We start from the raw sequence: 24,078 nt of genomic DNA, 5'->3' as shown, positions 1-24,078 counted from the left end.
CACACACATAAGTACTATACACCACCATACTAACTAAAATCTGTGGCGGCCTTATTTGACACTGTTTGACACATACGAGGCTACGCCGTGGTATTTCGCGTTGCAACGGTACGTGCCTGCTCTAATACTTATACGTTTACCTACCTGCTTGACGGTAAACTAGTAGGTGCGGGTTTCAAAATTTTTTTGGAACACGTATGACCTGTTTATAAGGAAACTTAAAAAGAACGATCTTATGACGTTCTTTTCTATTATAATGCTCTTTGGTTCTTTTTATTTGTCAAATCAATATTATATTTCTCCTTAAGTCAATCAAAATGTTTAAAAAAACAAGCATGTGAACAAAATCTCAGTGTTATTATGTACCCAATTTGAACAAAATCCACAGATATAGTTGGACCTACACAAAATGAATAAACTCATATAAAATGGAAAGCTGCCCGAAAGTGAAAAATCCTTGCAAAATCTGCTTGCTAGCTGTTACAAACAAAAACGGGTTACAGTGCCAAGGCGCTTGCAGAAAATGGGCACATTTTACCTGTTTGAATTACACCCCTGGGAAAATTCAAGACATAAAATCTGGCATTATCACCGTAACATGTCCCTGTCCTGATTGCCTGAGTGAGGAGCCTAAGGAATTCTTGACAAACCCGCCTTACACGTGCACCAACCACCAATGTCCGGCTAACAAACAGCCTGTTTGCGAAGAAATCGACTGTCCAACTAAAAGGAAGGCTGCTCTGCAGCCAGTCTCATCAGAATCGTGTCCAGGCACCCCTGATGATATTACTCCACCATCGAGTGCTAGATTACCTGCAGGTGCAAGAGCACCGCCATGTGGTTTTCCCAAGCCACTATGTGGTCCGCAACCATCGTGCCCACCACAGAATCCATGTAGCATGCCCAAACCGCCATGTCCACCTCAACCGCCATTAACCCCACCAGAACCGCCATGTATCGTGCCAAAGACACCATGTTCTACGCCGAAACCCAAGGTACCACGGTTACCAGTCGCGCCGTGTGGCCCATCACCACCTTGTTCTAAGAACAAGCTACCAAAAGTATCACCTATGAAGCCCCCTCCGTGCCCGATACTGACGCCATGTCCAAGTAAGGATGGTAAGAAAGCGTTGAGACCACAGCCGTGCTCCTGTCGATCTATGCAACGTAAGTTTAAAAATTATTACATTAGGTTTTAGGTGCTAGCAATACTTAGCTTTTTAAGATAGAGGAGAGTGGAGACCAAGCAACCCCTTATATGAAGTTATTGCCTAACGTCTGATATTTAATAGCAAAATTACATGTTTGAATCAATACACAAGTAGACCAGGGTACTGCTGAGCAATCCAAATAATATATAAGTTGAATTTACTTCTAATCCGCAAATATCAGGAAATAAAACAATTGTACCTTAAGGTCTTTTCGGTTAGGCGTGCTGCTAATTCTGTAACAGGTAGGTTATCATTAGATATTTTATCAGTCTTTCTTGTTTGTTGATGCTACACATACCACAATATGTCCCTATTTACTGCTTATCTTAATAAAAGAGGGCCCGTAAATATTGATTTTTATGCTGCTAAATACTAAATAGCAGCCGAATTTTCCATCTTTCCGATTGGCTTAACGCTGAGTGGTAAGAACTGAGGCCAACTTTTAATAACAACTCAATTACTGAAAATGAGTAGTCGATGTAATGGCATTTGTGAACAACATACCTATACAAACACTTACCTTCGAGTGAGGTTAGGATCCGCAACTTTTCGATTCATAGCCTAGTATTAATAGAAGAGTCCAGTGGCGGAACGTCCATATAACCCGATTCCTGCCGGCTTCCAATTATGTAGAATTTAATTAGAATGTAATTATCATCGGAACTATTTGAAGACCGTATTTATGTTCAATGGTATATATGTTGTGTCGGGTTCCCTAAAATTACACCTTTCGCCACTAGTAGAGTCTAAGAACTATTGTCATGCCTTATTCTTCTCACTTAAAAGTTCCATTGTGTTTAATTTAAAACAAAGAGTTTAAACTACAACCTGCTTTTTAAATTCTTGTTTTGTATTTATGACAATTTTGATCTGTCACACAAAACGTGTGAAAAATACAAACATGTAGCAATGAATATCACCCCTAATCCAAAATTAAACAAAATGAAACAAATACATAATGGGTAAATGCGTAAAAGTGAAAAACCCATGCAAAATCTGTTTGCAAACTGTGACGAAGAAAACTGGGTTACAATGCCAAGGGAATTGTAGGAAATGGGCTCATTATTCTTGCCTGAACTACACACCGGGCCGAATTGAGGATATAAAAGCCGGGATAATCACTGTGAGGTGTCCATGTTCCGGATGCAACACGATACTGTCCAAGGAATTCCTCACAAACCCTCCATTCACTTGCACGAATTCAAAATGTCCAGCTAACAATCCACCTCGTTGTGAATCCGAGGAATGTCCTCACCGTGAGCTTTCTGTATCATCAGCGCCGATTATGCATCAATGTCCATCTGGGATCAAGCTGCAAATGATCCCCTCTTCGGACTCCTCGACTTGTCCCCCAGCGCCGTGCGGGCCGGACGCTCCGTGCGCCTCTTCAGACTCTTCAGTTGCAATTACTCCACCAGTGATGAGACCCTGTCCGGTACTGGAATCTAGACCGGTGAAGAAGACCAAATCGTGTTCTTGCGCGTCAAAGGATGGTGAAGGTGGGTAAAATAATTTACTTTTTTGTCCAACGGCTAACGAGTTGACCAACTCCCAAGAATAATTTTGGAAGTTTTCAAATATGTTTCTTTGCAATACGTTTCTTGGACCCTTATAAATTCGGCTATATCTAAATAAACGAAGACAGGGGTCTATTCTCTATGACAATTTAATCTCGTAGCTCGGTCATGTAGGCGTCATCTTCGTGAAATTTGCATGGAATGATATTCTGTATGGCAATTTCTATTGTCTTAAACGTGACGCCTTGCGTTACGTGCTTGTTACACACTGTCAAAAAACGTGTGGCATGGAGGATAAGACCCTGAATAACCCTAAATCATATCACACTTAATTTATATCAGGCTGGATCGAAACATTTCAAAATTCTAAATGTATTCTAATCAGCGCCGTCATCACAATGAATCTTGTCTCCCGAATACGTGTATACCCATTTTAGTACAAAATATGATTGATACGGTACTTAAGGCGAAGGAGCGGGTGATGTTTGAAAATAAATTTAATACTTTTATGAATATAATACCTACGGTTTGTTATTACAGCGTAATAATAGGTTACGAAGGTTGCGAGGTACAAATGCCTCTTAAATATTAACAACTATAGATATCTATTTCTGCCATCAAACAGCAGTGGGTATTATTTGTTGGCTAATACTGAGTACAAAAAATTGTAACTGCCCGACCCGAGGTTCGCACCCGAGACCTTAGTACTGCAGACGTACCATAATACCACTACGCCACCGAAGCAATCAAGTTATAATATATGGTACTGTTACTGCTTACGGTGCCACGGACCATCAGTGAAATCTTATTCTTCTGCATCATATTTAAACATAGGGAGATTAAAAATAGATCTTATTCTTCAGCATCATATTAAAACATAGGGAGATTAAAAATAGTAACTCGTCACGACTATTGAGCCTATACAACATACAATAGACAACAGGCCGGCAAAATTGTGTCGACTGCCGATGGGGTAATCATATCTCAACAGCCGAAATTCTATTGGACACTACTTCACTTACTATTAGGTGCAAGGGTTCATTTTGTCGTGCATATGTAAAAAAAATATCTTCAGAATACCAACTAATCTTAAATCTCCGTGCTGTCCACGCCTAAATGTATCGCATAGAGAATTGTCAGATACGGTAATGTCAGAAGTTTAAAAACGGGTTTCAACCACCGTGCTGTTTTTTCTACAGATTCAAAAATGAGGCTGTTTAAAACATCGTCGGAAGTACACGTCGCATCTACGAACAGCGTGTACATCACCATGCAAGAGATGTGCAACACTGTGGGCCAGTTGTCCAGCCAACTGAAGCAGCTTATGTGCAAGATGATGGACACAGTTCCTAATACATGATCTACCTATTGTCTTTTGGGTTTTATTTATTTAGAAATAATTACAGTAAACAATACGAGTCATCCTTAAAACTTATTATCGAATTGCCTATGCAGTCCTAAGTATATTATGATGATCCACATGGAATTCAATATTATAGTATCTGTCGTACATAGTATAGCATAGCAAAGTCAGCTCACTGCACCTGATGGTAAGCGAAGTAGGGCTTTATAGAATGTTGATAGGTAACAGATGATTGTCCTTTGGCAGAATAACTTTCCATGATGGTGATGAAACCAGAGTTAGATAATAAAAACATGGCTAAGTGTTCCTTCAACGAGACCAAGTTTATCAGAAAAACATGAGTTCAATATAATACCTACCTTACCTTACTTACTACTTTATTTTTTTTGGTTACATTCTGAGAATTCTAGAGACCTGATACATAATCTTTCTTAGCGTCGATAATAGGTATAGGTATCTATTAATCATTAGTATTAATCGAGTATGGTTGTCACCCAGTGACTCCGAGACCCAGGTTCGTGTTTGTTGATATGCTATAATAATTACCTTCTTGGTTACAAAGATAACCTCTGTTTTTTTTAAACTTTAAGAATTTGACATAAATAATAAAGAAAATGCTCAATGTCTTCTGTCATAATCAAAAAACACCATGACATCATAAATACAAATATTCTAAATAATTCATAAATAAATAAACCATCGAACAGCCATGCAAAATATTGTGCAATAGCCCATAGTATGCAAAATCATCAAAATGTCAAAGTGCAATAAACCGAAGAATGCTTGCAAGATCTGCCTCACCCCAGTAACACAAAAGAACGGTCTGCAATGTCAGGGGGCCTGTCAAAGTTGGGTCCACTACGCCTGCCTGAATTACACCCCAGGCAGAATCAATGATATCAAGAAAGGCATCATTAAAGTCACCTGTCCATGCCCTGACTGTAAAACTACACAGCCTAAGGAATACCGAACCGATCAGCCATATAGTTGCAGTAACAGCCAATGTCCAGCTAACGTACCGCCGCGCTGTGAGAACCTCAAATGTCCGATCAACAAAGGAGACGCTATGATCCAAACTCCTTCACAGAAATGTCCTCTTGGGAGATGCGGAACTGACTGCAAGCAACACAGTAGTCCTCAACTCCCTAATGCTCCTTCGATTAAGTTCTCAAACCCTTGCGCCCCCGCGCCTCGTGTCAGAATAGCAACGTGTCCTTCAGGATGCACCAATACCTCCTCAGATATCCCTGGTGATCGTGAAGGCAGTAAATCTGACGTGCCGATGGATGCAGTTGCTCAGATGTGTAATACCGTTGGACTATTGACCAATCAAATTAATGAATTAATGAATAAGATGAAACAGCTCACAGAGGATTCTCCGTCACGGTGCCCTCCAAGTGCTAATAGGAGTCTCGAGAAGGCGAACTGTCCTAAACCATGTTTTTGCCCTGGAAATCCCCGTAATAAATGAGCTTCTTAATCTCCAAGGAAACATTTCATTTATACATCAGACATAGTTAAAAATATTTGCATACAGTTCAGGAGATCACAAATAAGCCTATGATGATAAAGTGAAACCGATGGAAAAATATATTTCATCACGCGTTCTCAATGAGATTTTAATCAGGCGTAGGTACTGATTTTTTGTGATACTGATGATTAGTTAGATTACGAATTTTTATAATCTAATAATATTATAGTATGCGTCATATAGATTTTCTATTTTGACATTACTAACGAGCGACTGGATTGTATGACAAAAGGATGATAGGAAATAGGACGAAAATTTACATAAAACTCAATTTAAACGCTAACTGTATATTTTAAACGAATTTAATGCTTTTTTTATTTATATTTCTTTCTTTTACCGTACAAATTCTATACTTAAGTATGCCTAAAGTATCAAGTCACGCCAAGTTTATTACTTTAGCAAGGTTGAAAAATATTTTAGATTATTAGCAAACGAAATACTAAAAAGCGCAGTGGCCTTTAACGCGGGGTGAAACAGGCTACCTTCGCAATCCACCTCAGGTAGAATTGAGTATATACATATAGCTATTTGCGCAACGCCTAATCTAACGCCTCAGGTGTCAGAAAGTTGAGTTATGTCACAACTTGGGAACTATCAACATCTTCGTTTAAGCGTGAAATTGAACGTATTGATGTAGTCGCTTATATTTGTCAGCTGGTGATGCTTATTCTGGATTATACCATATAGGTTTTATAGGTCTGGAAATCTGAAGACGACGTTCAGCCACGTTCTGTAACAGTACAGGTTTTAGAAGACCGGGAACATGCGGAAATTTCTTATCCTCCAAAATATTCCAGGATCTTCGTCACGATGTCTGTGTATGAAAACAAAATAACTTGTTAATCGTCGACAACGATGTATCCATTTTTATGAATATCAATAATTACCTCATCTATTAATAGTTTTTTGATTTCGGTATCTATCTTAATACTTTTTGATCCTTCTGATATAATTTGTACCGAATTTATATTCCAAATATTATGATAACCGACGATAGACTTGAAGTTAATACAGTCAACAAAAACGCCACGCTGAAAAAAAAAAAAATTAAATAGTACTTGAACAATTATTTTTTATAGCATAAATAGGCAATGGACGCGTAAAGATCTCTTATATGATAGATCACCATACAATACATGGAACTAGAGAAATCCTCAAATATATTGCACAGCGTCAGAATACGGATTTAAATTTATCCCCCAAACATGTCGGTATTGTGCAAGTCTGATTGGCAATCAAACTCCGGATAACTTTCCGTGGGCCAATGTCGCGTCTGTTTAAGGTTCTGAGGAGTCAGTAGGGACCTCACATTGTCCTTCAATGACGGGTTTGAAGGATCTTGATTCAGGACAAAATTTTTGTTTGTATCGTAAAAATTTTTAAGATAAAGAGAATATATTGGATTAAGATATATCCGTTATAAGTTTTTTGGAATAAACGTCCTACGATGTTTACTACTGCTTGGCGGAAATAGACATTGCGGTGGTACCTACCCAGGCGGACTCTCACATATGAGAAACCTACCACCAGTAAAAATGGGATAATTAAAATAGGATGATTAAAAAATAATTGTGCGATAAAAAGCTGTTAATCCAAGATATAATGTAAGTATACTAGGTATTTCACTTGGCGTAATGCCTTTGCAACTACATAAGTTTCTAAATAGCAGTGGCGATCTATGACGCCAGCGCCATGAATTTAAAAAACCTAATTGTTTTCTACAGGGAAAATAGTTTATATGTAAATCAAGGACATGCTTTATCCTGGTGGCAAAGTTCACTCAAATACGTTCAGCTGTTTATGTATTTACTCCTAATTAACATCTAAACATTCAAACATTAACAGCTTCACAAACTTTTTCATTTCTGCTATTGGTAAGATATGTGGCAAATTTCGACCAATCCATTCAGAGGTTTTAGCGTTTACTTCTAACAAACATCTAAAAACTAAATATCTTTCCTAGCATACTTTCGAATTGATTTTCAGATATGAAACTACATTCTCAAAGTCGACTCCTATAGATACACTAGGCTGCTTAGCATTTAATAAAATAGGAAAACAAGAATATTTTCTTCTTGTTTCGGATCAATTGTCGATCATTGGAAGCATTTTCAATTATTTTTCCCGCTTCCTCTTGACTTTAATATGGCTTTAGGTAGTCATAGTTCACTTATATAACATATTTTTATTAAATAATCTTAAAGGAATGTATGAGGGTATGATAACACTTCATATCAGTAATAGTCATATTCTTTTAATTATAAAGATAAGGATCAAATTACAATCAAGATTCGTACTGTGTGTTTTTCTATGAACAAAATATGTTATATAAAAAAATATTGAAAAATAGTCAAATTATGTGACCATTCACAATATTCACAGTATATTTCTATTGTGTAGGTTTATTGTTATTTGTATTGTCGGTTTCTCCGTTAAAAATAAACACATATTCCGCCTTCATCTCCGAAGACGTTACGCCTCTGTCTACCCCTCCGCGGATAAAAGGCGTGATGTGTTTGAAAAAAAAATACACGCTATACGCACGCAATGATATATAGTCCATTGAAAAGTTACATTTGGGCTTGCGTTTTTTAGAGGACGCAATTTTATTTTTTTGAAGTGTAGGGGGGGGGGTCAGTGTAAAGCTAAAACCAAGTTTGTGGGGTCGCCACCCTTGTCCCACGGCCGTCATCTTGAAAATAGGGGTTGAAATGGTTTTACGATGTATCTCTTAAACTATTTATCTGACAAAAAATTATAAACATTTTTTGTTGCAAATTAAATTCTCTACAACTTTGGTCTAGTAACTTTTTGTCGTAGAACTATAAATAAAAAATTATAAGTGAAAATGTTAAGAAATTAAATGTTAAGCAATGTCCATTGCAACGTCATCAGAACGTGTGTTTATAAGGTTCATAATACTTTTTGTACTCTCATTACGTACAACACAAACCCGCGGTTGTCGGCTTGTACGCGAATTACTTGGATCCTGAATCGCTTTGGCACAGATGAAGCAATTGTTCACAAAATCAAAGTCTGGCTCTGGAGCTTCTGAAACTGACGATAAACTACTGGAGCTGCTGCTGCGACGACGAACAACATTATCGGTTCGATTATCCACGTAATAACAATAACACGCAATATTTACAGTAACTTCCGAAACAGTTCGTAAAAATTTGTTTTACCGATAATGTTGTTCGTCGTCGCTGCAGCAGCTCCAATAGTTTATCGTCAGTTTCAGAAGCTTCAGAGCCAGACTTTGATTTTGTGAACAATTGCTTCATCTGTACCAAAGCGATTCAGGATCTAAGTAATTCGCGTACAAGCCGACAACCGCGGGTTTGTGTTGTACGTAATGAGAGTACAAAAAAAAGTATTATGAACCTTATAAACACACGTTCTGATGACGTTGCAAAGGACATTGCTTAACATTGAATTTCTTAACATTTTCGCTTATAACTTTTTTATTTATAGTTCTACGACAAAAAGTTACTGGACCAAAGTTGTAAAGAATTTAGTTTGCAACAAAAAAAAATTATAATTTTTTTTTGTCAGATAAATAGTTTAAGAGATACATCGTAAAAACCACTTCAACCCCTATTTTCAAGATGGCGGCCGTGGGACAAGGGTGGCGACCCCACAAACTTGGTTTTAGCTTTACAATAACCCCCTCTACACTTCAAAAAAATAAAATTGCGTCCTCTAAAAAACGCAAGGTAAGGCCTAAAAAATGTAACATTTCAATGGACTAATACGATTATTGGTGTAGTTCCACTCTTGATAAAATTATCATCTGTCTTTTGTTTTAAAACACCTGATGCTACTCCTATAACTCAAAGATTATGTGGGTAGATAAATAATAACATTTGACATTTATGTTTATGTAAAACTCGTTGCAGTGTTACATTTATTGTTTTACTTTAATTTTCTTATCCTACAAAATGTTTATTAAAAAGTGGATTTAAATAAAATATTTTTGAAGTGATCTCACGGCATGGGGCAGATAATATAACCTGCAAATTGTACGTACTAGATTAGTCTTTGCCTAACCTTTCGAGGATAAATAATAATATCAGCCCTGTATTATATACTGTCCCACTGCTGGGTACGGGCCTCCTGTACTACTGAGAGGGATTAGGCCTTAAACCGCCAAGCTGGCCTACTACGGATTGGTAGACTTCACAAAACCTCAAAATAATCTTGGGATTTGGACCTGCGGACATTCGTCTCGGAAGTCCGTTCCACACCCAACAAGGCTATCGCCGCCTTTTTCCACGGTACAGGCCATCTAAAACTAATACTTCCAATACTTAATATATATGTAAGTAGGTACACTAATCTATAGGTATAATAACATTGTATAAAGTCAAGTATTTATAATTGTCAGTACTTATGCAACCTCTTGGAGATAGTTCTGTTTATTTTCTATATATACACGTGGGGTTTGTTAGGAACTTTTGGGTAGTTAGTTAATATCGGAATACAGAATAAAATCTATAAACTATATGTTTTCAAATCTAAACTTGTTTCAAGCAAAATTGTCTATTCTCAATTATTATAAACAGTGTGAAATCTGACTATGATAACGAATTTTGGAAACGGCATAAAAATTACGTATGGTACTATATTATATTATACTATAATATCCAGAATCATTTGTTTTACATCGAAAGTTATCTGCAAATCTCGTTTAACCTAAATCAATCAAGTTTACAATGACAATTGAAAAAAATCTTTATTTAGGCAATGATAAAAAAAAAAATACTATGTTTTGTGCTTTATTAATTATCATTTACAGTAGAATATTGCAAAACGAGACGGCACTTTATTGATTAACATCTTTGTTGCATATCGGTTGATTGATATCTTGATAATGAGTGTGAAGAGTGATTTGTTTAGTTTCCAATTGTTCCGTACCTATTTCATACTCCTAATCAACACGAGACTTATTAAAACCTCTTATAGTTCCTTCCTAAATTTTAATAAGTGGATATTTTTAAGCAGGGGGGCACGATGACTACTAAAAAGGTCGACACCAAGCAGGGCGAACCTTTAACATTATTTATAAAAAAAAAATATGGCCTGTAACGTGCCATCCAGGACCGGTTTTATTTATGCAAGTGCCCATTTCTAGCGACTTTTGTATGTCTTAACTATGTTTTTGTTATTTTTTTAATCAGGGCTCGTCAAAATGGCATCACTGCACCTGATGTTAAGCGAATTGAAGCTCAAAGAAAGATATAATGTTTTGTATACTACTCGGGTGTCCAAATTATTTTGTCACGTGCCACCACTGGCAGGCGTGCCAGTGGTTCGCTATCCCTAGTTTACGCTGCACTCTAACACTCGCAGCAATTTACACTATGAACAGACTTCTTCGAAATATCAAAATACCTTTCATACATCGGTCGAAAATAACAAAACATTCATGGGATAGAAAAGAATTCATCCGTAACAATTGGTTCTTAGAACAACCAAAACTCTATCTTCCAAGTTGACAATAAGAATAGGGACTGCATTATTTGTCTTTGTTATCGTCCCAATTGTTCCACATTTGGCAAATCGTAGGGTCTCTTCGTCAGTTTTAAAAACAACTTGTAGTGTAAATGTTCTGTGTAGTTTTAAATGTTTATTTATAATAATTGTCTGAACTTCGAACTTTCAGTCCATTGATCTCTACAATAACTTAGTAACTATTGAGAGATAATTAATTACTAAACATTATTAAATAAAGGAACATCATATTATTTGTAACATTTTGATTCTAGCTGTTTCGGGTGTTGCTCTTGATTGTTTAAAACAATGATATAAAAGTTAAAGTTCTGGTCATATTCGAAATTATACTTGATAAATGGAAGAAAGAAGATACGAATACAACAGTTTGAAAATGGAGACGTCTATATTTAAGCAAATATTGATAGTAGGATGCAGTAAGTTTTATACTTATTTTTTTGCAATAACTATTGGATTAAGGTTGCAATTTTATAATTATGTTAAGTATATGAAAATGTAGGCTCTAAAGAGGTGAAAATTTTAAGTTTGTAGAGATTTCCAGTGCTACTCAAATTATAGTCAAATTTCTTTCACTTTACAAATTGCACCCTTAATCTACGTTATACATATTCAATCATATTAATCCAATAAAACTTAATAAATGTCAAAACATAACAAGAGTAAATTAAATTTTATTATTGCTCAGTAAAATCAAATCTTGGACTGTTCTATAGGAATTCCTATTATATTTTTAGAAAATTTAAAGAAAATGTACACATTTTTCATTTTTTGATTAACTAAGAAGTTTAACAGTAAATAGGCAGACAGTAAAAAAGTAAAAGTAGGGCAGAAATGTGAGCTTGTTTAGAAAACTAGCTACTCTCAATATAAGAAGGTTTAACAAACAATGTTTCTCTTGCAGTTAACATAGGTCAAATTATCGTAGGCTACAGTGTGGGTTGGTCAGCCCCAATTATACCAAAACTCCAGAATGCCACCACTAGCCCTTTGTCAGAACCCATCACAGACGTACAAGCATCATGGGTCGGATCTTTGCTTTATATTGGAGCTATGATTGGTAAGTTGACACCTAATAATCATCTGGACTGCTGTTTATGGACAGTCGTTTTGCTTGACATCGAGCGAGCTGCATGCTGGTTTCGTTATTCACTGCAATATAAAAATGGAAACTAATAATTATGTAAAATTCAGCATTATTTTAAATTTTAGGGATCAATCGTTGGTTAACGATAATTGTGTCTATGCTCGTCTTTATAATGTAGCTAAATTAGATGAAATGGGTGGTTTTGACTTGAACATTTATAGGAAATTATTAGATAGCAAAACAGTTTCACTCACGTATTCTTAGTCGGAATCACGGACCAGTTTCAACCTATTAAGTTAGTTTGCAACGCGACGTCCACTCAGCATTCGCCCATGAAGATTTTATACAGGAAAACTATACAAAATTCTAGGTCCACACATTACCGGGATCCTGTCAAACATGATAGGCAGAAAGCCATGTCTCCTCATCGGTGGGAGTCTTAATATCCTCGCCTACGTGTTGGTCATCATCACCACCAACATCAATATGGTATACGTCCTAAGGATCATCAGTGGACTTGGCATGGGGATCACGATAGTCAGCAATATAGTTTACTTAGGAGAAATTGCGTAAGTAGTCTATAATAATAATATCAGCCCTGTATTATATACTGTCCCACTGTTGGGCACGGGCCTCCTCTACTACTTAGAGGGATTAGGCCTTAGGCCACCACGCTGGCCTAGCGTGGATTGATAGACTTCACACACCCTCGCAAACTTCCTATAGGGAATTTCTCAGGTATGCAGGTTTCCTCACGATGTTTTCCTTCACCGTTAAAGCAAGCGATAATTCACAAAGAATACAAACATTTTTTTTTAGAAAAGTCAGAGGTGTGTGCCTTTGGGATTTGAACCTGCGGATATTCGTCTCGGCAGTCCGTTGCACAACCAAATAGGGTATCGCCGCTCTATGCCATTGATATATTTTTTATTCTATCAAATACATCTACAACTAGCATTTTTGCTATTGCACATATATCATATAGAATTTACGGTACCGCTATATCGCAGTCTTAGCTGCTTCGGTGGCGTAGTTGTACTGCATGCACGGTACGGGAGCGCTCTGAGGTCCTGGGTTCGAATCCCGGATCGAGAAAAGTGATATTCGGGTTTTTCTGCTCAGTATCAGCTCAGAGTCTGGAATTTGGGCCCGATAAGGCAATAGGCTCGCCCCCTTATCTCATCATGGAACGGAACACACTTGGTAAAAAGTGCGAGATGTGTGTGTGAATTTATGGGAACTTTATATTTAAACCTTTTTTCATTAATCTCGTTACGTGTTAGACTCAGCTTAGTGTTCCTAAAAACTAACCGAGCTACATTGCTCGGTGATGACAGATGAAAACGAACTAATCGCTATGTACCGTTTACCACTGAAGCACTCGAGATTCAACGCAGTTTCACCTCTGTTAGTAACTCGACTAACGTTGGCATTTATATAGTTTATAGTTGTAAGGAGTATATTACACGCTATAATCTTGAATTTCAAATGTATTGCTATAATTAGTTTTAAAGGTTGTCTAGAGGACATTTCGCCTGTCCCTATTAACAATGTCGGATATGACATTTTACGGATTTTGGTTTTATTGCACTAATTACCCTAAAAAAGTATTTTCTTTTAGTAGATTTAAGAAAAAGTTAAATTTATTCATAGTTTCTGATATAGCCACGTTAACAAAGTCGTATAAGGCACGGCTGTTGATTAACAGTGCTTGATGTGTAACTACTGACATTTTTAGCGGGGTGCGAGGGAAGGAGGCGCGCGCGGTTGTGCCAGTACGCACTATGTTTCAGGGACATATACACATCACGTGTAGTTTTGTGTTAATTCGTATTATTTAGAGTTTTTGAATTTAATGTCAACCAAAATGATAAGCGGCTCAGCCCGTTGGATAAACCTTGCGACTAAACAATTTGAAGAGCAATTTAGAGCCAGTCAGAAGGATGTTGAAGAAAATATTATTATCTAATTTAGATGAACAAGAAAAAACCGGTAAATTATTTATTATAGATATTTATAAACTTGCCTTAGCCAATAAATAGATAAAAATATTGTGATTTCGTAATAATATTATAGCATATTAATTAGTAAATGAAATATATTTAACTTTCCAATTAAAATTGTATATTGTACCATATATGACATTTTTCACTGGCATTTGTAATACAAATTATGTCAGTAGTACCACATCCGACTTTTTTGTTAGTTTAAATATTTGTCCAATTTGTGGGATGTTGCACTTCCCACATTGTTAACCGCCATTTATAATATAAATAATGATGGTAGTACGATATACGACTTTCTTGTTAGTTTTAATATAAATACAACTTGTCATATGAGGTACTTTCTACATTGTTAATGCTATTTATCGTAAAACTGTTAGTTGCATATGGTACATATTGCTTTGTTAAACGATAGAGGATATATTTTATGTGTCGGTTGTGGGATTAAAAAAAAATATTTGTTAATATTGCTATGATGAAATACAATTGTGGGGTTCTTTTTTGCCTGCACTGCTTTTTTTCTTGGGTACTGTTAATATTAAATTATTTTTACGCTGGTGTGCTACTAACAAATTTTACAAAATGAGGTATATTACTTATTGCTTCTAGTCTTAATTATTGCTTTTTTTTCAGCTAATCTTAAATTCCCGGTGTCAATTAGTAATTCAGTTGCAGGAAATGCTTGGAGATGTAATTAGTGAGAATTAAATCTTTGATCACGAGAGTAATAAGTCTATTGCAACTACATCTACTAATTTTGTAACGCTATCTGATAATCTTCCTTGTGAACATGATATTTTAGATAAAACTCCTATGCCATCGACACATTTACATCAAACCTGCAATGACATTTTCTGCGTAACGTTCACTGAAGATAAATATACTCGCAAATCTTGACTAGCCATGATTTATATGGAAACCTATCTACACCTTCTATAACATCCATTATAAGTGTTGATACACCGACTGCCACTAAAAGTGTTCAAACTCGTCAGTCTAGTTTTAAAATGATAAAAATAAGAAAAGACTACAGTATACAGAGAATTCGATATTAATGAGAAAAAGACTTTAAAGAATCAAGGAAAGGGGTTTACTAATTATCGAGGAAAAAAGTGCAAGAAAAGAAGTTGAAAGAAGCATGTAATATAAAATGTCCTTAGTGTAACTACTGAACATAATAAGACTTAATATCTCTTGTCTCAGGATAGCGAGCGCAGTAGAATACTAAACAATGATTTGTAATTCAAGGTTTTGGATGGTATTTTTACTAGTAATGGGCGATCGTATCGCTTACAAGGCGAACGGCAAGCTCGTCTCGTCATTCAAGAACATAAAAAAAATTGCCACGAAACTTTATAAAAGACAGCGAATTAATGTTTTTAATCATTTTTGGAAAACCAGTGACCGTTAACAGCAATGGCAATTCGTCACTCAATACTCAGAAAATACGAAACGCCGACAAACACCTGAGGTCACTAAACATGGTGAGCAAAATACATTCCGCTATTTACTTCCCAAAGATAACGAAAAGCTTCACATGGTGGAGTAAAGTAATTATATTTCGGTCTGATAACCACTGGGCAGAACCGGAATTGTATAGTTTCTCACCTTCTAGCTGCGAAAGAATTTGGGGTGACAATTATCCATAGATTTTTGGAGAAGGGTCATACTCAGAACAAGAGAGAGAGTGTTCATTCTTCTATGGAGAGTGCTAACGCTCGAAAGCTCATTTATGTACCAGAAGAATGGTATTATCTCGTTCGTTGGGCTAAAGTTGAAGGTGAACCTTATACAGTAAAAAAGATGACAACTTCCGGTATATTTAATTTTAAGTCTTTGTTAGCTAATAAAAGTTATGATTTTGAAAACGTTGTGTTTATTTTCTGATAGTTTATTTTGCAAGCTATTTGTTTAGAGAGTAAGATAGTTTTTATTTCTATTACACAAGAATGAATATAAATAATTTAGAAAAACCATATTTTTTTAGAATAAATATTAAAAATATAATAATGTACCACTATCAAGAGCGATTCTTCAATGTGAGACATGAAATGTAACTATTAAGTGACATTGATAATATACTTCGATTGTAAAATTATAAGATATATAAATATATTATTGATCTAGTCTTCTGACCAAATTGTGATTATACAATATTTGTGATTTTAATAAGGTTAATTCAGTTTAACATTCATGACTTTTATTATGTATATTTTAAGCTTATAGAAGTAAGGCAGTTCTTAATTGTGTTCTTTTAAAGTATTTTTTTAATAGTAGTCATATTTGGAACAAGTATAAACAAAATCATAATTAAATTTTCTTTTATTAAAAAATGAAATTTAAATACGACATATATTTTGTCTGGGTTATACAATTAACACTGATGTATGTGGCAGTTACAACAGATAATTAATAAGTTTGTCCGAGTAACTTTGTAGGTTATGACGGATCCGACAAATTACAATGAGTCCTGATCCATTATGAAAGTAATTTGTGAATTTTCACATATTTAGAAAAGAGAAAATAATATTAAATTGCCATGTACATAAGCTCTTAAACGTATATTAATGTATTATAAAATTTTATAAACCTAGTACATATACTTAAAAAAATATAAGCAATTTAAATTTTGACGCGCTCTCCTGTAAAGTTGCTAAAATGCAGATCCGACTCTGTTAATAGGGACAGGCGATTTATAAAGCGATTAAGGTATTTGTATTTTACGTTTTTAACATTTTATTTATGGGACTGGTCCCTTAATGAGTATGGCGTTTAGTTCTCCTATACGAATATTTTTTTAGGATTATTTTGCAAAATTGACAGCGATTATTGTAACTATTAAAAGAAATGAGAACAGAAAATGAGAAAAAATTAGAAAATCTGACTTTACGGTTGAACCCCCCCCCCCGATCATGAAGGCTGCAAAGTCTTCGAAACGTCGGGAGAAAAGTAAAATATTAGAACCGCGATAAAATCCGTAAAATAGGTTTATTTAAATGAGAACAGAGAATTAAGAAAATTTGCATCTTTATAGATGCATCTTTGGTGTCATTGTCTCAATTTATAAGTTCCATTCTAAAATTAAAAAGGACAGATCTTTCCTATAGGTTTTCGTATTTCATATATTTATATGTAAGGAATGTGAAGCTAATTTATATTCATAAAACGGAATAGAAATTATGAATATATAGCTTCTAACTTAGATATTATATTATTATGTACTAATAAATAACACGGAAATTTTAGATTACGGTGTTCCAATTACAGACTATTCTAAGGACCAAAAAGCCATAATTCATTTTGTGTCTATTCATATTTATTTGATTTCCAGGTCAACTCACATTCGTGGAATTCTATTGACGTCTACCTCAATTGTCGGCATTACGGGAACTCTCGTGGTATACGCAGTGGTCCCGTATGTATCTTACGTAGCTACTGGCTACATAGCCCTGGTGATCAGTATTATACATGTAATTGGAGTATTCTTCATACCCGAGTCTCCAGTATACCATGCTATGAAAGGTGAAATATATTTTGAGTAGATAGATTATGTGGTGCCTATTGAGTGTAGACATTAGGCGGTAATTAAAAACTGAAATAAAACGGTGGTGGGTCTAGTGGTAGGTTTCTCGCACGTGAGAGTCCGCCTGGATAGGTACCACTGCAATGTCTATTTCTGCAGCCAAGCAGTAGTATGTAGCCATTGTTGTGTTCCGGTTTGAAGAACATAGTAGCCAGTGTAACTATTGGACATAAGACTTAACATCTCATGTCTCAGGATGGTGAGCGCAGTGGAATACCAAACAATACTTTGTAATTTAAGGTCTTTCTACTGTTTATGGGCCGTCGTATCGTTTACCATCAGGCGAACGGTAAGCTCGTCTCGTCAATCAAAGCAATAAAAAAGAACAGTTTCGGTAGGGAATAGCTTGGCTAAGCCTCTGGCATTGTAAGGTTTATGGGTGGCGGATGTTGCTTACCATTAGGCGGACCGCTTGCTCGTTTGACTACTAAGGAAAAAACTATCATTCCATTTAAATATGAACTATCATAAAATTTAAACCCTAAAATTATTATGTTAAAAGCGGCGATAGCCTAGTTGGGTGTGGAACGGACTGCCAAGACGAATGTCCGCAGGTTCTAATCCCAAGGGCACACACCTCTGACTTTTTTAAAATCATGTGTGTATTCTTTGTGAATTTATCGTTCGCTTTAACGGTGAAGGAAAACATCGTGAGGAAACCTGCACATCTGAGAAGTTCTCTATAGGAACTTCGAAGGTGTGTGAAGTCGTCTACCAATCCGCACTAGGCCAGCGTGGTAGACTAAGGCCTAATCCCTCTCAGTAGTAGAGGAGGCCCGTGCTCAGCAGTGGGCAAGTATATAATACAGGGCTGATATTATTATATTATTATTAAAATTTTATTTTAATTATTAATGGTATTAAAATTAAACTATTTCTCGGATTTTAACGCGGTTTTAATGTTAAACAATACCTCATTACTCCCCCCTGGCCACGAAGGCTGCAAAGTCTTCGAAACGTCGGGAGAAAACTAAAACATTAAATCCGCTATAAAATCCGAAAAAAAGTTTAATTTTATTATTTAACATTCGCGTAAACATAAGAAATCATAATTTTTAATTGTATTTTAATATTACTATAATTAAATTAAATCTGCTTTTTTTGTTACCTATTTCGTTTAGTGGCATAATTTATAACAAGGAATGTAAAGTACAGTCTTACCTCAATTTCTAGTCTATAACAATTTGTGTGGGCTTTTCTAACATGTTTTGCCCTGAGCCCCTTAATAGAGATTGACAAGGCTACTCGAAAAATTAAGCCAAAGCCTTTATGCAACTTGCTTAAAAATGAGGTGCGTCAATTCAAAATTCGAGTGGAATATTCAGCTGAAAGTAGCAGTCACTTTCCTCTTTTCACATTCCTACGTTAATGCATAGGATATCAATATGTAACACTATAATATTAAAAGGAATATTTTTTTAAAACCTTTCTTATTTTTATTTTAGAGAACGACATAAAGGCAGGTAAAATCCTTAATCTACTAGGCCGAGGATCTGATATAGATAAAGTCTTCGAAACATCTGCAGTCAATAACAACAAAATAAAAGACTGGACAGAGATATTCACGATCAAATCTAACAGAAAGTCTCTGATAATAACATTCACTATAGGAGCATTACAACAGACGAGCGGCGTAGCAGTAGTACTATTCTTTGCTACAACTATATTCAAATTGGCTGGTTCTTCGATCAGACCTGATATAGCAACTATTATAATTGGAGTTACGAGGTTGGTGTCAAGTCTCATAGCGCCGGTGTTTGTGGAGAGAGCTGGCAGGAAGTTCCTGTTACTGATCTCTACAATGGCGTGTGCTGTTAGTTTGGTAAGTTGGTTCCATATAATAACAAGCTTTTGTCACGGCTTCGTACGACGAATGCACGTTTTTTGGATACAAGTAGTTTATAGCAATGGGTTCTTCTTCTGGTTGCTTCTGAATCATACTATCATATAAATGAAGCGTTTATAAATGTGTAGAAGCTTGGACGTTTGCTACTATTAAACGCTGATACCGCTGAACAAAATTTGATCAAAATTACCAGCTAAATCTATATTATATAAAGCTGAAGAGTTTGTTTGTTTGTTTGAACGCGCTAATCTCAGGAACTACCGGTTCAAACTAAAAGAATCTTTTTGTGTTAGATAGCCCTTTGTTCGTGGAGTGCTATAGGCTATATATCATCACGGTATACCCAATAAAAGCGGAGCAGTAATGGCTAATCTCAGGAACTACCGGTTCGTACTGAAAAAATCTTTTTGTGTTGAATAGCCCTTTGTTTGTGGAATGCTATAGGCTATATATCATCACGCTATGACCAATAGGAGCGGAGCAGTAATGAAACATGTTACAAAAACGGGGAAAATTTAATTTCTGTCTGCCTAAACGTGTTAAACTCAAAAACTACCCAACGTATTAAGATGAAATTTGGTATGGAGACAGTTTGAGACCCTAGGAAGAACATAGGCTCCCGCGAAAATATATAGCATGACTTTTATAACGGAAAACTTTAGCCCGAAAAACTTTATAACGCGGGTGGAGCCGCAGGCAAAAGCTAGTAGATTATAAGCTGCATCCATGTATAAGGCTACCTTTTATCCCGATAAAGATCATCCTAGGAATATGTACTTTTTTGTTATCTAAAAGTATATTTATTTATTTATTTATAACGTGTAATAATCCCTAGTTTATGAAACTTATCAACAATGTTTTTTTTTTGCAGAGTATACTCGGCGCGTATTTTTATTTGGATGCAATACATAGCCCAGCTATTGATGTCCTTGGCTGGCTGCCTCTAGTTGCTTTAATAGTCTATTTCTTTTCTTACGAAGCAGGTGAGATATTGATAAGGGATAATCAAAAATATAAGGTTACTGGTAGTAATATTATGTACTTACAACTTGAACTTTTAGTCACAAAGCAATGGGACATTTCGTGGTAATCGTCACCCCTATATAATTTTAAGGCCTATACGCCGTGATTTTATAGTCGTTTTGGAACTTAAATATGTGGTTACTTAGAACAATTTGTAGGACCAAATAAAAGTAGTGAATTAATTGTACAGTTAATAATTTTAAAAAATTGTTTTAATAATATTATTTTTAACTAGTTCGAATTTGATGATAGTAACGTCGAGACAATTATAGTTATGAATGACACCGATTGTAGTGATCGTAGTTGTACGTGAGATTAAGTTGCATTACCACGAGTTCTCATATATTCGTATACATTAATTTTAATGTTTATAAAAATATATTTATTTAATTACATTGGTATTTTTTCAAACTCTATTGATATAGAATTTAAAATTTCGTTTCCAAAACGACTATAAAATCACGGTGTATATAAACAAAGGTTATACGGATTACAGAATCCAACTACCCCATATTCATAGGCCATAGATAGATGATAAGGCAATAAGTTTAAATAGAACGCTTTATTTCTAGGTTTCGGAACAATCCCAAATGCAATAGTAGGAGAGATGTTCAGGGCGAATGTCAGAGCTAACGGATCCGCGTTGGCAATCACTCTCACTTGGCTCGTCGGCTTTGGTCTCACCACTGGCTTCAACTCCATGGTGGCCACACTGGGTGGTCACGTTACCTTCTGGCTCTTCGGAGGGTCCTGCGTGGTCGCCTTCCTGTTTACGTTATTTGTGATACCAGAAACCAAAGGGAAGACGTTGAATGAGATTCAGGAAATGATGAGCTAATAAAATTTTTATTTAATACAAACCCTAAATTAGTGTGACTGTTTCTATTTAATTTTACACATTATTTATATATAGTTTGGCAGATAGACGACGCCTTGGTGTAACATAAGTAGGCTACAGTTACTCTGAAAAGTGCAGGGCGGTGCCTACATACTAGGAAAAAGTACGATACCCTAGTTAGAAGTGAAACACAGTGCCGGGAAGGTCTGCAGGTTTAAAATCCAAATCACAAATCTCTAACTTTCTCCGAATGCACACCCACACACAGGAACATTTGTCGCAGCTCTAGGCATATAGTCAGATATGTATATCATGGTTGCAAATTAACATTTAGGCCTATGAGGGCTCGCGAAGAGAAGAGAAGACGAAGAGAAGGAGGGGAAATGTTCATTTCCCCTCCTTCTCCGCTCTCCTCCGGGCCTCTGCGGTCGCTAGGCCGGAAGATTCTAGTATCCCGTTAGCAGATTTCCCCGTGGTTTAGCCTGCTTTAAAAAAAAACTGACTTTTAAAAGTTTGGTATACATTGCTTATCGATTATCGTTCACTGTTACGATACAGAAAAACATCGTGAGGAAACAAATTTATCGCGAAAACATCTTTCACTTGTATAACATCAATCGATATTCTTGTAAATATAAAAATAAATAAAGCTAGCTCGGTAATAAAATCTACTTTGTACAAAACTACATATGATGCTGATGAACTACTCATTGAAAAAAAAATTGTCAGCAAAATATGTAACATGATACAAAATAAACAAATTTTTATACCTAGGTTTGCTAATGTAAGCATTCTCTGCGTAAGTATTGTACCCTAGTTCAGCTAATGAAAGATATGGAAGGAGGGCTTTTTTGGCCCAATTTGTTTGTATTTTATAAAAACACTACCTTTTGCTCGTAGTTTCGCTCGCATGATGTAGTTATTCCTGGATAAAACCCATGCTTTTTATTCTCCCGGAATAAAAATTTGCCTATAGCACTCCGGAGTAATGTAGCTTCCTGTAAGTGAAAAATCAAAATCGATTTATTACTTCCGAAGATTAGCGCGTTCAAACAAACAAACTTTTCAGCTTTGAATTAAGTCTTATCGTGTGTGCCAATATGAGAGAAGTAATCCTTAGAGAAATGGCTGCGACGTTCAAGTTATGTCTTAAAATAATTATAAAGAAATAAATAATTCCGAACCCAAAGGTATTTATCATATAAAAACATCACTAATACTTATATTACATTAATGAGATAGAGAGAGAGAAAACCGAGATCAGGTGATGTATAGCTGGAAGCCTAAAGAACTCTATACCTTTCCTTAGCATCATTTTTCTATTTAGGGTTGGCATCGATTACTCTTTTACATTTATTGTGGGTTGATAGCGGACTGACCTAACATCAGGGCTCGTGAACATTTCCTGGCCTTCTCCCTTCCTCCCATCCTAAGATAGTTCCTTGTCCTTCCCCATACTTCTTTCCGAACTATCCCCTCCCAACTTTCCTCCAAGGTCTCAGCAATTGCTAAGCCAATGGATTCTAGTATATCATTCGCAGGTTTCCGTCGGTGTCGACTGCGGGGTCTGATACTTGAAAAAAAACTTCAGGTGGCCCATCTGCTGATTATTGTCTGCATCTGAAACAAAATACTTCATTCTGTCGTTATATATTATAAAACCAAGATCTCCGCCGCGTCTGTCTGTCGTCTGAAATTTGGAATTGACTTAGTTTGAGACTATGGGAAAGGCATAGGCTTTTCATCCAGGGGCAATATATAGCAGGACTATTGTCCTGCGTGAAAAATAAATATTTTTGTAGTTTTTAATATTCAAAATAACCTAAAATTTCAATTTTTAAAGAAATTATTTCTATATCATTGCAAATTCCCACCCGTAACTCGTATCGCCAAGTATGGAACGAATTCCTCAAGGCCCTTTACACGGAGAGGGTCCTTAAGGCTGCTACTGAATTTCAATTAAGTTTTATAAAAATTGGGTTCATTGTTCTATTACGATACAATGTCGAACAGATATAGCCGTGGCCTAGATACATTTTTATGATCATAAGTGTTGACACTGAAATTAATATCGCATCTCACACGTCATGTTTAGAATACCTAGTGTTTTAATAATAATATTATCCAGTGCTGCTATATAGTTTCTCACATGACAGTAGTTGTACTAAAACACTATCTTTTTTTATTGCTTTGGATGACGAGACGAGCTTACCGTTCGTCTGGTAGGAAGCGATACAAAAAAATAATAGAAACACCATGCAACAACTTGAATTCCAAAGTATTGTTAGGTATTCCATTACGCTCGTCATCCTGACACATGAGATGTTAAGTCTTATTATGTCCAGTAGTTACACTGGCTGCAATTTTTTTCCAAACCGAAACACAAAAGTGACTACACACTGCTGCTTAGCGACAAACATAGACATTGTAGTGGTACCTACTCAGACGGCCGCTCACTTAAGAGAGATCTATTACCACTAAACTATCTATGAGAGACTAGCGCTCACCCGCCGCTGCAACGCTTGTAATCTAGTTTCAACTAACAAACATTTTAATGAAATAAGG

At 35.9% G+C, this 24,078-nt stretch overlaps 3 protein-coding genes and 1 long non-coding RNA gene across 5 annotated transcripts; 3 read left to right on the top strand and 1 right to left on the bottom strand.

Moving 5' to 3' along the window:
• Window positions 1-119: 119 nt before the first annotated feature.
• Window positions 120-4,101, top strand: LOC115444267 (vegetative cell wall protein gp1). The gene is made up of 3 exons (XM_030169981.2): window positions 120-1,167; window positions 2,489-2,710; window positions 3,928-4,101. Exons 1-3 carry the CDS (start codon window positions 429-431, stop codon window positions 4,086-4,088), a joined length of 1,122 nt encoding a protein of 373 aa, XP_030025841.1. The 5' UTR covers window positions 120-428; the 3' UTR covers window positions 4,089-4,101.
• A 612-nt stretch (window positions 4,102-4,713) lies between these two features.
• Window positions 4,714-5,578, top strand: LOC115444278. Its single transcript, XM_030170000.1, has one exon. The coding sequence runs from the start codon at window positions 4,846-4,848 to the stop codon at window positions 5,560-5,562; it is 717 nt and encodes a 238-aa protein (XP_030025860.1). The 5' UTR covers window positions 4,714-4,845; the 3' UTR covers window positions 5,563-5,578.
• Window positions 5,579-9,316: 3,738 nt separating this feature from the next.
• LOC115444247 (facilitated trehalose transporter Tret1) lies at window positions 9,317-21,546 on the top strand. 2 transcript variants are annotated; one of them, XM_030169945.2, is made up of 8 exons: window positions 9,317-9,338; window positions 11,391-11,552; window positions 12,038-12,193; window positions 12,591-12,789; window positions 17,555-17,745; window positions 19,252-19,628; window positions 20,524-20,635; window positions 21,248-21,546. In XM_030169945.2, exons 2-8 carry the CDS (start codon window positions 11,474-11,476, stop codon window positions 21,511-21,513), a joined length of 1,380 nt encoding a protein of 459 aa, XP_030025805.1. In that variant the 5' UTR covers window positions 9,317-9,338; window positions 11,391-11,473; the 3' UTR covers window positions 21,514-21,546. The 2 variants fall into 2 exon arrangements, with proteins under 2 accessions (XP_030025805.1, XP_030025804.1); XM_030169944.2 differs by lacking the exon at window positions 9,317-9,338 and adding an exon at window positions 9,488-9,644.
• Window positions 21,547-21,755: 209 nt separating this feature from the next.
• LOC119189734 lies at window positions 21,756-24,036 on the bottom strand. The gene is made up of 3 exons (XR_005112577.1): window positions 23,955-24,036; window positions 22,893-23,133; window positions 21,756-22,511 (listed from the first exon to the last, which is right to left on the bottom strand). It is a non-coding gene; the product is annotated as an uncharacterized LOC119189734 (long non-coding RNA).
• Between the last annotated feature and the right edge of the window lie 42 nt (window positions 24,037-24,078).

The sequence above is a fragment of the Manduca sexta genome, chromosome 18 (genome assembly GCF_014839805.1).
Source record: "Manduca sexta isolate Smith_Timp_Sample1 chromosome 18, JHU_Msex_v1.0, whole genome shotgun sequence".
NCBI lineage: Eukaryota > Metazoa > Arthropoda > Insecta > Lepidoptera > Sphingidae > Manduca > Manduca sexta.
Note: the sequence above shows the minus strand (reverse complement) of the source record. Positions and strands in the feature narration are given on the sequence as shown.